At 45.1% G+C, this 13,956-nt stretch overlaps 1 protein-coding gene across 1 annotated transcript in view; it reads right to left on the bottom strand.

Annotated features, from left to right (window-relative positions):
- Positions 1-501: 501 nt before the first annotated feature.
- Positions 502-13,956, bottom strand: part of LOC106571336 (mitogen-activated protein kinase kinase kinase 5) — a 59,294-nt gene continuing 45,839 nt past the window's right edge. The window contains exons 20-30 of the mRNA XM_045695654.2: positions 5,651-5,828; positions 5,464-5,484; positions 5,085-5,262; positions 4,524-4,692; positions 4,077-4,268; positions 3,030-3,135; positions 2,411-2,654; positions 1,979-2,091; positions 1,658-1,770; positions 1,276-1,352; positions 502-1,157 (exon numbers count right to left, since the gene is read on the bottom strand). Of these exons, the coding sequence (XP_045551610.1) occupies positions 1,097-1,157; positions 1,276-1,352; positions 1,658-1,770; positions 1,979-2,091; positions 2,411-2,654; positions 3,030-3,135; positions 4,077-4,268; positions 4,524-4,692; positions 5,085-5,262; positions 5,464-5,484; positions 5,651-5,828 (1,452 nt within the window). The 3' untranslated portion in view covers positions 502-1,096. The remainder of the gene's footprint in view (positions 1,158-1,275; positions 1,353-1,657; positions 1,771-1,978; positions 2,092-2,410; positions 2,655-3,029; positions 3,136-4,076; positions 4,269-4,523; positions 4,693-5,084; positions 5,263-5,463; positions 5,485-5,650; positions 5,829-13,956) is intronic.

The following is a 13,956-nucleotide window of genomic DNA, read 5'->3' on the forward strand; positions in this document are numbered from 1 at the left end:
TATTTCACAGTTAAGTTTTTAAGACACATTTTTGTTTACACAATAATATGTTTTTGCACAAATAATGTCATCAATCTATCATGAATATGAAACAAAACGGACACATTTCAACAAAAATTCATTTTATAAGTTTCAAAGATGGAGGAAAATCTATCCTGACACACCTTATGGGTCCTTGAAGCAAATTTGTTCAGCATGAGGAAAGACGCCTACTTACAAAGTTTAAAGTCTCTAGGTCAAACGGGGAGGAGGATATGAGGGTTTAAGTGAGAAGGCTTATAACAGCGCCAGCTTTGCTGTGAACCCCCCAACACAAATTTGCGTTACATATTTGATAGGACATCTAGCCATTTCTAAATTGTGTCACTGAAAATAGTAATTTACTGTCAATAAAATGTGCTATATATTTACATAATTTACCCCAAAAAATAACACAAAATATACCTAACATATGTAAATGACGTTAAAAAAAATTACTTGAACAAATGAAGTCAAGAGTCATGATGTTTCAAAGCCTTCAATGCCAGTTAAACAAACAAGTACAAAAGGGCAGGCATGCAGTGATGGCAATGAGAGCAGGGCATATCCATAAAACACAGTTAAATAAAATAGTGATAAGAAGCCACTAGCAATAGCAATGTTGTTTATCAAGATAATGTACAGCAGCTCAAACACATCAGTTAACGTTGTATTTTGTCTCTCAGGCTTGTTTTAGAAAATGGTCAATCTCATGATAGTAAACACATGATAGTAAGGAGAAAATTCTACAACCTAATAACATTTAAAGGTTAAATTCTCAGATATGTTTCACTGTTTGCCCTGTAAATCTTGGCGCCGGTGTCATAACTGTTGAACATTATAAAACCAGTGGCACTTAACCCCATTTCAAAATAGTAATTTCCAAAAAACAACTCATGTGTCAATTCATGATAAACTACACTGGAACTGTCCCCCATCAGGACTGAGTCTTGGTCTGATAATTACTGAGATTTAAGTGCAGTGGTGAGTGTTGAGGAGAATACCGAGTTGTTGTTGTTGTTGTGCTTGTGCTAAAGGTCCTGTACTGTAGAGGTAGCTAACTCCACACGAGGGCTCCTCACACTGGTTTCTGTCTGTAGTCTGTAATGGCCTTCCATAGCTTACACAGCATCCCACCTCTGAGGAGGAAAACAAGAGAAAGATGAAGACGGACTTGAGATATTACAGTGTTTCAATCAGGTATTTGACATGGCTGGGTATTTGACAGTGTAGGAGAGAATACTGTATGTTGTGTACCTTAATCCCAAACTCTTCAGGTCGTCTCTCATCACATACTGGAGAAGGTCATCCAAAGTGTAATCCTCGGTCAAAATCTACAAAATGGAAGATGGATCATGGGTAAAATCATTGGTGCCTGAAAGAGATTAAGCTAGGCCAATAGATGGTGCTCAACTGTGTATCTGTTATAAAGGTTTTACACATACAGTATGCATGAAGCGTACTAACAATCAATGAATAGCCTCCAGGTACACCCAGGCCATTAGTTTTAACAGCTTTACAACACTGCAAACTGTTTACTGCAGTATAGGGGGATAGGATTACATGGACGTGAGTTTGTTTACATAATGTACCCATTTAAAACAGACGTGGCCGGGGGCTGGGCTTCCTCAGGACCTACCCTGTCCATGGAGTCATCGTCAGCCCCATGGAGTCTCAGCCACTTGATCAGCTCTGGGTCCCCATGGCTCACAGTGGACCGGCTCTTCTGGCTCACAGATGATGTAGGCATATCTGTCACACACATAAGTACAACTATTAACATCTACCATATATTCACCATATAACCAATCATAGTAGACATATCAAATCATATGCATTGTCTGTTTCCTGATGTTTGTGTTGTACAAATATTTCCATTAGGCATTTAAAAAGCAGTCTTTTTAATGCTCTTGTGCGCTCAGATAAAGGTGTGTACTAGTGTATGTTGGGACGTGCTCACCGATGGGTTCTGAGCGGATCCTCAGAAGTTTGATCTCCTGTTCCCTCTCATCCAGGACATGCTGGAGGACAGCCTGGTACTCTCTCTCCCTCGCCAGCAGCTGCTCCATCAGCCTGGGGCGACACAGCAGGGAGAAATGAGGGGAGGGGGAGACACAGGGTCATTCAATGAGGAAACACAATACTACTAAACACGGCTACTGCAGGCGCCATGATGAAAATAAACATATTTGTGTTTAGGCCCCTGTGTTGGGGCCCTTCTACATAACATAATTTACATTGGTGAGGAAACAATGTGAAGCTACAGGCAATATCTACTACTAATTGGTCACAGATGTGGAGTTAGTAGCAAAGGTTGTTCATGACTTGTTGGAATAAATCTGGTTTTGTGTCTGACAGTCATTATCATTGTTACGACAGCAAGATGTCCCACCTGTTGGTTTTCAGCTTCATCCTGCCTAGTTCCATGGTGACGGAGCACTGGGTATTATGGGATCTGTGTGAGACGGTGGAACTGAGCGTGCTCACACCGGAGGTGGCGACCGTGTTGTCATGGGCAGCGTTAGGAGGGGCTCTGCACTGATGGACGGAGTTATCCTCAGGCTCCACGTCATCGTCAACGTTATCCTGGTCGGCCGGGTCATCCTCCGAGGCCAGGCTGAAGTGGGGCCTTAGCTCTGGGCAAGGACACGTGATACATCATTACACCTTTACAGCAATATCATGACAAATAGTTCATATCCAACAGCTAAACTGCACCTTGAAAGAGGTAACATGAAACATTAAGACAGCAACATCACAAGCCTCAATAAAGATCACTCTATGACTACAATAATCTTTAAATGCAATTGTTATAATGACTGGTAGACACATATTCTTGTTAAATGCCCCATATACATAGTATCTAGTGCATTTCTGTATCCAAGGTTACACATTGATGTTATGATTAGATTGGGGCTCTGTTCAAAGTCATACTCTGGCAACCAGTGTCCTGGGCCGTAGGGGGCATAAAATGTCCTTTAAAACTCTGCGGCTGGAGGCACAGCTATTACCTGGCACCAGGATGGTGATGGCAGTCTGCACCGCTTTACGGATGATATTGTCCAGGGCGAACATCCAGTGGGGCTTGATGTTGTGGTTTCGTAGAACTTTGTTTACCTGGCGACGCATTGGTCAATCAGACAGACAGACAGACAGACAGACAGACAGACAGACAGACAGACAGACAGACAGACAGACAGACAGACAGACAGACAGACAGACAGACAGACAGACAGACAGACAGACAGACAGACAGACAGACAGACAGACAGACAGACAGACAGACAGACAGACAGACTCCATTAATAAACAGCTACACATGTACTACGGACATGTATGCATCCACATCTACCAGTATCCACACATTTGTGGAAAGGAAAACAGGCTTGACTCCAGCGGGTGTCTGTTTACATTGCGTGTGGTGGTTGCAGATATCTGAGATATCCCCCTATATAATGAGTCTATGGAAACAGCATTTCCCAGAAAAAAAGAGACAGCCATTTATAAAAAGCCATGCATTCTGGAAAATCCAAGTGTGAAAAACAAGTTTGTATCGTGAATTGATAATCTTTCGCAGACAATGTACCCTATAGACCAGAGCTGGTTTCATATGTATCCGCTAGGGGGAATCAGAGCTCAGTATTGACTGAGGCAGAAACAACCTCTGCCTCCCACAGGCAGCTACAGGCTAGTGTCATTTCATTTGCATAATTGTATTTGTGAGGCAGGGGACAGAATCAGCCTCTTTAAATTATGTGCTTTAAGCTGACACATTTCCCTTCTATTACCCTTTCTTAAAGGTCAGTAGTGTTTCACAGTCAATTGTCTGAGCTGTTTGTTTAAACAATGGCAGCATGGTGACATAATTCAGCTGTGAACAGTTTACGGAAACCCCCTTGAATCATACTTCAATGTCTCCAGAGCCTTTGGTCTATACAAGGACAATTTCAATTCCAACCCATTCACAGTGGACAAATAGACAATGGGATATCTTAATTATCATAGGCCATGTAATGCTTATAGAGAGACCTACTAATAGGTGAAGAAAGGGCACTTACTGCGTCCTGGAACCCAAATAGCACCACTTGGAGTTGGCTAATGGCTGTGCTGTCAAAGTCTAGCTCTAGTTTGAGCTGGGAGAGGGTGTTGGCTATGATCTTCCTGTCTGCCATGCGCACAAAGTCCCCCAGACTGACCACCAGGGTGGAGATATGCTGATGTCTCAACTTAGTGTCCGATGTCTCAGAACCCTGCACAGACAGGGTAGAGGAGGATGGAGAGAGGGGTGATGAGAGGAGGGTGAAGGTGAAGAAAGGAGTACATATGATAAGGGGTTTGTTTTACCCTGAGAAAGCCCCTCATCTAGCCTGGTCCCAGATCTGTTTGTGCTGTCTTGCCAACTACTATGGTCATTGTCATGCCGCGTGACATACCAGGGGGAAAAAACAGAACTGGGCCCAGGCTACCCCTCACCCTGTCCACTACTAGACTAGATGCTTACTGACCTGTTTGAGAGCCTCCACGAGGTTGGACACCACCTTGTCTCTGTCCTCAGTGAGGATGCGGTGCAGAGTGGCCCTCCTCTCGCTGTCCTTCCTCAGCATGAAGAAGCCAGAGTCCTTCTCATCAGGAGACGGAGGAGCACTGTGGTCCTCAAAGTTCTCCACTGGGATACTGGTGGGGAACACAGGTTAGATTAAAGAGACCTCAGGTTTAAAAAAATATATATTTATATAGGAGAACAACAAAGTTCCAAATATTACATGACATTCTTTGGCATCGTGGTATAAATGGGATAAATGACTCCTCTCTGTACATTATCTGGAACTAATGTACTCCATAGATGTACAAGGTTCCTACATTGTCCATTATTTCCAGATAATGTACAAAGAGTCAGCGTTTATCTCTTTCCTCCAGATTTAGCTTTTTTGGCATTGCTTTTTGTCAGTTGAATTGAGATGGCAGAGGTGCAGTGTTAGTGTGTTTTTCTGATCTCAAACACAAAATGCTGGAGTGAAAATGTTAGCTTCACAAATACATATGGTGCTGACTGTATGTTGTGTTACCTGAGGAACAGGGAGCGGGTTGCTTTGACATCCCGATCACTGTAACACTTAGTGCTGGGCTTGAAGCTGAAGGGGTTGGTGTTGAGGTCGTTCTCAGGGGAGACGGAGCCGTACTCGCTGCTGCTGCTGGTGTCTTCCACCACCACAGGCACTGGCAGAGAGATGCTGCGCAGGTACTCTTGAGGGCACAGTGACACCACTGTTACACAAAGAAAACCAGAGCTTTCTGGTTCTTTTACATTACAGTACTACTTCTGTGAATGAATCATCTCAGAGTAGGGTAGTCAACATGACAATTGGTTTAGCCTAATGTCATTAGGCTCAGACTCAGTGAACTCTAAAGAGGAAGCAGCACAGAAAGGCGCTCAAATTAACTCACCTGAACCTCCTGGTGTCAGAGCTGAGGAGAAAAACAGATTTTTTTATTCCATGATATGAATTGTGCAGAAACAACAAAAAAGTATCTAAAATATAAAGTATCTAATAGCAATTGTCTTTCTACTCAGATAGATCTATATTCTACTAACTACTTCACTGATTAACCGGTGAAGCATTGTCCTAGCTACCTGTAAAGCTGCTCTTGCCCCTCTTCTTGCGGCTGGTGACGGTGAGGAACTCATCAGTGAGCAGGTGCAGGGCGGTGGCCCTCTGGTCGGGGTCGGGTTCAAAGCAGCGTAGGATAAAGGCCTTGGCCTCCATTGACATGGAATCTGGGATCTCAGGATGGATCTTGAACATGCCAACCTGTAGCCAAGATAAAACAGCACAGTAATGTTATAGCTAAGGGCCTAACCTGCAGCTGCAGCCAAGATGAAACCCAGCCATGTTAGATCTAAGGGCCTAACCTGCAGCTGCAGCCAAGATGAAACCCAGAAACCCAGGATTGTTGCCAAATGCATTCTCGTCTGTACAACAGTATTGTACAACAAGCCATTGCATAATAAAAGCATTGACCAGTGATGAATCTGCATTTTAAGTCACACAGGATGAGACAGACAGAATAGCTGATGAAAGTCTTCTAAAAGATGGCTACATGTGTTGCATTAGAGATCTATACAACCTGCTACAAAACAGTGGTTTAAAAGCACTGCAAAATCCACAGCAATTTACTACTGTAATTCATGAACATTTCTGTCATTCTGTCCTGCATTCAACATGATCTCCATCACACTCCGCAGACCACCCAGTTGAATCACTAGCTCTAGTGTTTAATGGACTACATATGTCCAGTCTATGTAATATTGCTGATGAGGGAAACACTTGAAATTTCCACTTCCTATTTCTACAAGTGGAAAAAGCTTGAGGAGGGCTCATCAGCGGAACAGAGACTTAAAACAACACAAAGGATAGACTGTATTACACAGTCTATCTCCAGGTACTAGGTCTAATCTCACAGTTGGATAAGTATGTAATCCAATCACACTTGTGTTTTTAGCTAATAACCACAAAAAGTTGAGCTTTTTTCCCTTACAAACACAGTGCTGACAGCATGCTATGTTTGAGATAGTACTGTCCTGGTGATTCAACCATGGAGGAATGTGCCTGGAGGCGTGTAAGGACAGCCATCTGTCATGATCACTGCTGTGCATATTCCCCCCTAAGCCGACATTGCGACGGCTCTCAATGAACTACACTGGACTTTGTGGAAACTGGAAACTGCATATCCTGAGGCCGCATTTATTGTAGCTGGGGACTTTAATAAAGGAAATCTGAGGAAAACGCTACTGAAATTTGATCAACACTTCTGTGCTACTTGGGCATCAAACACTCTGGATCATTGCTACTCTCCCTTCCGGGATGGCTAAAAGGCCCTCCCTCCCTTAAACAGGAAGTACCCGTGGTAAGGACTGTTCAATGTTGGTCTGACCAATCGGAATCTATGCTTCAAGATTGTTTTGATCCTACGGAATGGGAAATGTTCCGGGTCCCCTCTGATAATAGTATTGACGTATACACTGACTAGGTGACTGAGTTCATCAGGAAGTACATAAAGGATGTTGTTCCTACTGTGACGATTAGAACTTATCCAAACCAAAAACCGTGGATAGATGGCAGCATGAAATTGGGAACCACTGTATTTAACCACGGCAAGGTGACTGGGAACATGGACGAGTACAAATAGACCAGCTCTGACCTCCGTAAGGCAATCAATGAGGCAAAATGACAGTACATGGAGTCGCAATTCAATGGCTCAGACACAAGATGTATGTGGCAGGGACTCCAGACAATCAAGGATTATAAAGGGAAAGCCAGCCAAGTCGCGAACACCTTCTTCGCTCGCTTCGAGGAAAACACTGAGCTAGAGACACGGGCCACTGCCGTTCACGAGGACTGTGAGCTCTTGTTCTCTGTGGCCGATGTGAGTAAGACATTTAAGTGTGTTTACCCTTGCAAGGCTGGCGGCCCAGATGGCATTCCAAGCTGTGTCCTCAGAGCTGGTGCAGACCAGCTGGCTGGAATGTCTAAGGACATATTCAATCTCTCCCTATCCCAGTCTGTTGTCCCCACTTGCATCAATATGTCCACCATTGTTCCTGTACCCAAGAAAGTGAAGGTAACTGAACTAAATGACTATCGCCCGTATCACTCATTCTGTCATAATGAAGTGTTTTGAGAGGGTAGTTAAGGATCATGTCACATCCAATTTATCCAACACCCTAGGCACACTACACTTTGCATACCGCCCCAACAGATCCAAGGACGACGCAATCACCATCACACTGCCCTATCCCACCTGGACAAGAGGAATACCTATGTAAGAATGCTGTTAATCGACTACAGCTCAGCCTTCAACACCATAGTGCTATCCAAGCTAATCATTAAGCTTGGGGCCCTGGGTCTAAACCCCGTCCTGTGCAACTGGGTACTGGACTTCCTGACGGGCCAACCACAGGTGGTGAAGGTAGGCAACAACACCTCCGTCACTCTGATCCTCAACATGGGGGTGCGTGCTCAGCCCCCTCCTGTACTCCCTATTCACCCAGAACTGCGTGGCCATGCATTCTCAAACTCAATCATCAAGATGGCTGATGACACAACAGTGGTAGGCCTGATTACCAACAACGACAAGACAGCCTACAGGGAGGAGGTAAGAGCCCTGGTGGAGTGGTGCCAGGAAAATAACCTCTCCCTCAACATCAACAAAATGAAGGAGCTGATCGTGGACTTCAGGAGACAGCAGAGAGAGCACACCCCCATCCACAGGGCCGCCAACTTCCTCAGCATGCACATCACTAACGACCTGAAATGGTCCCTTCACAGACAGTGTGGTGAAGAAAGCGCAACAGCGCCTCTTCAATCGAAGGAGGCTGAAGAAATTTGGCTTGGTCCCTAAGACACTCACAAACTTCTACAGATGCACCTTTGAGAGCATTGTGTCGGGCTGTATCACCGCCTGGTACGGAAATTGCACCATCCACATCCGCAGGGCTCTCCAGAGGGTGATGCAGACAGCCTAACGCTCACCGGGGGCACACTGCCTGCCCTCCATGACATCTACAGCAACTGGTGTCACAGGAAGGCCAAGAAGATCATCAATGACCTCAGTCACCCGAGCCACGGCCCGTTCACCCCGCAACCATCTAGAAGGCGGAGACAGGACAGGTGCATCAAAACTGAGACGGAGAGACTGAAAAACATTGTTCATCTCCAGGCCATCAGACTGTACCCTGCCCTGAACCTTAGTCACTGTTACTAGCCAGCTACCACCTGGTACTTTACCCTGCATCTTAGAGACTGCTGCCCTATGTACACCACCATTCAAAAGTTTGGGGTCACTTAGAAATGCCCTTGTTTTTGAAAGAAAAGCACAATGAATCATGCTACACCATCTGCAGTCCCGATGGGTGAATCTGGATTTGGCGGATGCCAGGAGATTGCTACCTGCTCCAATGCATAGTGCCAACTGTAAAGTTTGGTGGAGGAGGAATAATGGTCTGGGGCTATTTTTCATGGTTTGGGCTAGGCCCCTTAGTTCCAGTGAAGGGAAATGTTAACCCTACAGCATACAATGACATTCTAGATGATTCTGTGCTCCCAACTTTCCTGTTTCAGCATGACAACGCCCCCATGCACAAAGCGAGGTCCATACATTAATGGTTTGTCGAGATCAGTGTGGAAGAAACCCCATCAAACACCTTTAGGATGAATTGAAACACTGAGGCGAACCAGGCCTAATTGCCCAACATCAGTGCCCGACCTCACTAATGCTCTTGTGGCTGAATGGAAGCAAGTCCCCACAGCAATGTTCCAAATTGTAGTGGAAAGCCTTCCCAGAAAAGTGGAGGCTGTTATAGCAGCAAAGGGGGGCCCAACTTCATATTAATGCCCATGATGTTGGAATGAGATGTCCAATGAGCAGGTGTCCACATACTTTTGTTGATGTAGTGTTTTTTATACACAGTACACACATACATATACTGCTCAAAAAAATAAAGGGAACACTTAAACAACACATCCTAGATCTGAATGAAATAAATCATCTTATTAAATACTTTTTTCTTTACATAGTTGAATGTGCTGACAACAAAATCACACAAAAATAATCAATGGAAATCCAATTTATCAACCCATGGAGGTCTGGATTTGGAGTCACACTCAAAATTAAAGTGGAAAACCACACTACAGCCTGATCCAACTTTGATGTAATGCCCCTAAAACAAGTCAAAATGAGGCTCAGTAGTGTGTGTGGCCTCCACGTGCCTGTATGACCTCCCTACAACGCCTGGGCATGCTCCTGATGAGGTGGCGGATGGTCTCCTGAGGGATCTCCTCCCAGACCTGGACTAAAGCATCCGCCAACTCCTGGACAGTCTGTGGTGCAACGTGGCGTTGGTGGATGGAGCGAGACATGATGTCCCAGATGTGCTCAATTGGATTCAGGTCTGGGGAATGGGCGGGCCAGTCCATAGCATCAATGCCTTCCTCTTGCAGGAACTGCTGACACACTCCAGCCACATGAGGTCTAGCATTGTCTTGCATTAGGAGGAACCCAGGGCCAACCGCACCAGCATATGGTCTCACAAGGGGTCTGAGGATCTCATCTCGGTACCTAATGGCAGTCAGGCTACCTCTGGCGAGCACATGGTGGGCTGTGCGCCCCCCCAAAGAAATGCCACCCCACACCATGACTGACCCACCGCCAAACCGGTCATGCTGGAGGATGTTGCAGGCAGCAGAACGTTCTCCATGGCGTCTCCAGACTCTGTCACGTCTGTCACGTGCTCAGTGTGAACCTGCTTTCATCTGTGAAGAGCACAGGGTGCCAGTGGCGAATTTGCCAATCTTGGTGTTCTTCTCTGGCAAATGCCAAACGTCCTGCACGGTGTTGGGCTGTAAGCACAACCCCCACCTGTGGACGTCGGGCCCTCATACCACCCTCATGGAGTCTGTTTCTGACCGTTTGAGCAGACACATGCACATTTGTAGCCTGCTGGAGGTAATTTTCCAGGGCTCTTACAGTGCTTCTCCTGCTCCTCCTTGCACAAAGGCGGAGGTAGCGGTCCTGCTGCTGGGTTGTTGCCCTCCTACGGCCTCCTCCACGTCTCCTGATGTACTGGCCTGTCTCCTGGTAGCGCCTCCATGCTCTGGACACTACGCTGACAAACACAGCAAACCTTCTTGTCACAGCTCACATTGATGTGCCATCCTGGATGAGCTGCACTACCTGAGCCACTTGTGTGGGTTGTAGACTCCGTCTCATGCTACCACTAGAGTGAAAGCACCGCCAGCATTCAAAAGTGACCAAAACATCAGCCAGGAAGCATAGAAACTGAGAAGTGGTCTGTGGTCCCCACCTGCAGAACCACTCCTTTATTGGGGGTGTCTTGCTAATTGCCTATAATTTCCACCTGTTGTCTATTCCATTTGCACAACAGCATGTGAAATTTATTGTCAATCAGTGTTGCTTCCTAAGTGGACAGTTTGATTTCACAGAAGTGTGATTGACTTGGAGTTACATTGTGTTGTTTAAGTGTTCCCTTTATTTTTTTGAGCAGTGTATATATATACACATACACACACACACACACACACACACACACACAGTGTATATACAGTTGAAGTCGGAAGTTTACATACACCTTAGCCAAATACAATTCAACTCAGTTTTTTTTTTACAATTCCTGACATTTAATCCTAGTAAAAATTCCCTGTCTTAAGTCAGTTAGGATCACCACTTTATTTATGAATGTGAAATGTAAGAATAATAGTTGAGAGAATGATTTATTTCTGCTTTTATTTCTTTCATCACATTCCCAGTGGGTCAGAAGTTTACATACACTCAATTAGTATTTGGTAGCATTGCCTTTAAATTGTTTAACTTGCGTCAAACATTTCGGGTAGCCTTCCACAAGCTTCCCACAATAAGTTGGGTGAATTTTGGCCCATTCCTCCTGACAGAGCTGGTGTAACTGAGTCAGGTTTGTAGGCCTCCTTGCTCGCACATGCTTTTTCAGTTCTGCCCACACATTTTCTATAGGATTGAGGTCAGGGCTTTGTGATGGCTACTCCAATACCTTGACTTTGTTGTCCTTAAGCCATTTTGCCACAACTTTGGAAGTATGCTTGGGGTCATTGTCCATTTGGAAGACCCATTTGCGACCAAGCTTTAACTTCCTGACTGATGTCTTGAGATGTTGCTTCAATATATCCACATAATTTTCCTTCCTCACGATGCCATCTATTTTGTGAAGTGCACCAGTCCCTCCTGCAGCAAAGCACCCCCACAACATGATGCTGCCACCCCCGTTCTTCACGGTTGGGATGGTGTTCTTCAGCTTGCAAACCTCCCCCTTTTCCTCCAAACATAACGATGGTCATTATGGCCAAACAGTTCCATTTTTGTTTCATCAGACCAGAGGACATTTTTCCAAAAAGTACGATCTTTGTCCCCATGGGCAGTTGCAAACCGTAGTCTGGCTTTTTTATGGCGGTTTTGGAGAAGTGGCTTCTTCCCTGCTGAGCGGCGTTTCAGGTTATGTCGATATAGGACTCGTTTTACTGTGGATATAGATACTTTTGTACCCGTTTCCTCCAGCATCTTCACAAGGTCCTTTGCTGTTGTTCTGGGATTGATTTGCACTTTCGCACCAAAGTACGTTCATCTTTAGGAGACAGAACGCGTCTCCTTCCTGAGCGGTATGGCGGATGCGTGGTCCCATGGTGTTTATACTTGCATACTATTGTTTGTACAGATGAACGTGGTACCTTCAGGCGTTTGGAAATTGCTCCCAAGGATGGACCAGACTTGTGGAGGTTTACAATTTATTTTCTGAGGATTTCTTTTGATTTTCCCATGACGTCAAGCAAAGAGGCACTGAGTTTGAAGGTAGGCCTTGAAGTACATCCACAGGTACACCTCCAATTGACTCAAATTATGTCAATTAGCCTATCAGAAGCTTCTAAAGCCATGACATCATTTTCTGGAATTTTCCAAGCTGTTTCAAGGCACAGTCAACTTAGTGTATGTAAACTTCTGACCCACTGGAATTGTGATACAGTGAATTATAAGTGAAATAATCTGTCTGTAAACAATTGTTGGAAAAATTTATTGTGTCATGCACAAAGTAGATGTCCTAACCAACTTGCCAAAACTATAGTTTGTTAACAAGAAATTTATGGAGTGGTTGAAAAACAAGTTTTAATGACTCCAAGTGTATGTAAACTTCAGACTTCAACTGTATATTTGTATTTATTTTACCTTTATTTAACTAGGCAAGTCAGTTAAGAACAAATTCTTATTTTCAATGACAGCCTAGGAACAGTGGGTTAACTGCCTTGTTCAGGGGCAGAATGACAGATTTGTACCTTGTCAGCTCGGGGATTCGAACTTGCAACCTTTCGGTTGTGTGTATATATACACACACATATATACACACTGTATATTTATATTCCGGACTCTGATATTGCTCGTTCTGATATTTTTTATTTCTTCATTAATATTTTGGGGATTTGTGTGTATTGTTTTGTATTGCTAGGTATTACTGCACTGTTAGAGCTAAAAACATAAGCATTTCGCTGCACCTGCGATAACATCTGCAAATATGTGGACGCGACCAATACAATGTGATTTTATTTGATCTATTTCTGTATCTGACATCACTACGGAGAGAAATAAGTCAGCAGAACCATACATCACAATGAACAACAGAATGAGGGTGAACTCATCATTCAAAGCCATCATTTTGATAGAGATACTACTACTGTCACGGTCGTCGTTGTAATCATACTCAGACCAATGCGCAGCGTACGTAGAGTTCCACATCTTTATTAAATGAAACTCACAAAAACAGTAAAGAGCAACGAACACGTGAAGCTATGGAGTGCTCACAGGCAACTCCACATAAACAAGATCCCACAAAAACCAGTGGGGAAATGGCTGCCTAAATATGATCCCCAATTAGAGACAACGATAAGCAGCTGCCTCCGATTGGGAACCATACCAGGCCAACATAGAACTAGACAACATAGATAGGAACACCCCCCTAGTCACACCCCAACCTAACCAAAATAGAGAATAAAAAAGGCTCTCTATGGTCAGGGCGTGACAGTAACCCCCCCAAAGGTGCGGACTCTGGCCGCAAAACCTGAAATCAACTGGGGAGGGTAGGGGAGGTAACTAGTGTCGGTGCAAGATCCGGTGCGGGTCTTTGCCCCCGTCCAGACCACGGGTCCGGCCATGGAGCTGGGTAGAACGCCGTGCCCGGACTGGGCATCGGCGCAGAGAAGGGCCCTGGCCATGGAGCTGAGTTGGCCGCCGTGCCTGGACTGGGCATCGGCGCAGAGGAAGGCTCCAGCCTTGGAGCTGGACTGGACGCCGTGCCCGGACTGGGCCCCGATGCAGAGAAAGGCTCCGGCCTTGGAGCGGAACTGG

Source organism: Salmo salar, chromosome 15 (genome assembly GCF_965601325.2).
Source record: "Salmo salar chromosome 15, fSalSal1, whole genome shotgun sequence".
Classification (NCBI taxonomy): domain Eukaryota; kingdom Metazoa; phylum Chordata; class Actinopteri; order Salmoniformes; family Salmonidae; genus Salmo; species Salmo salar.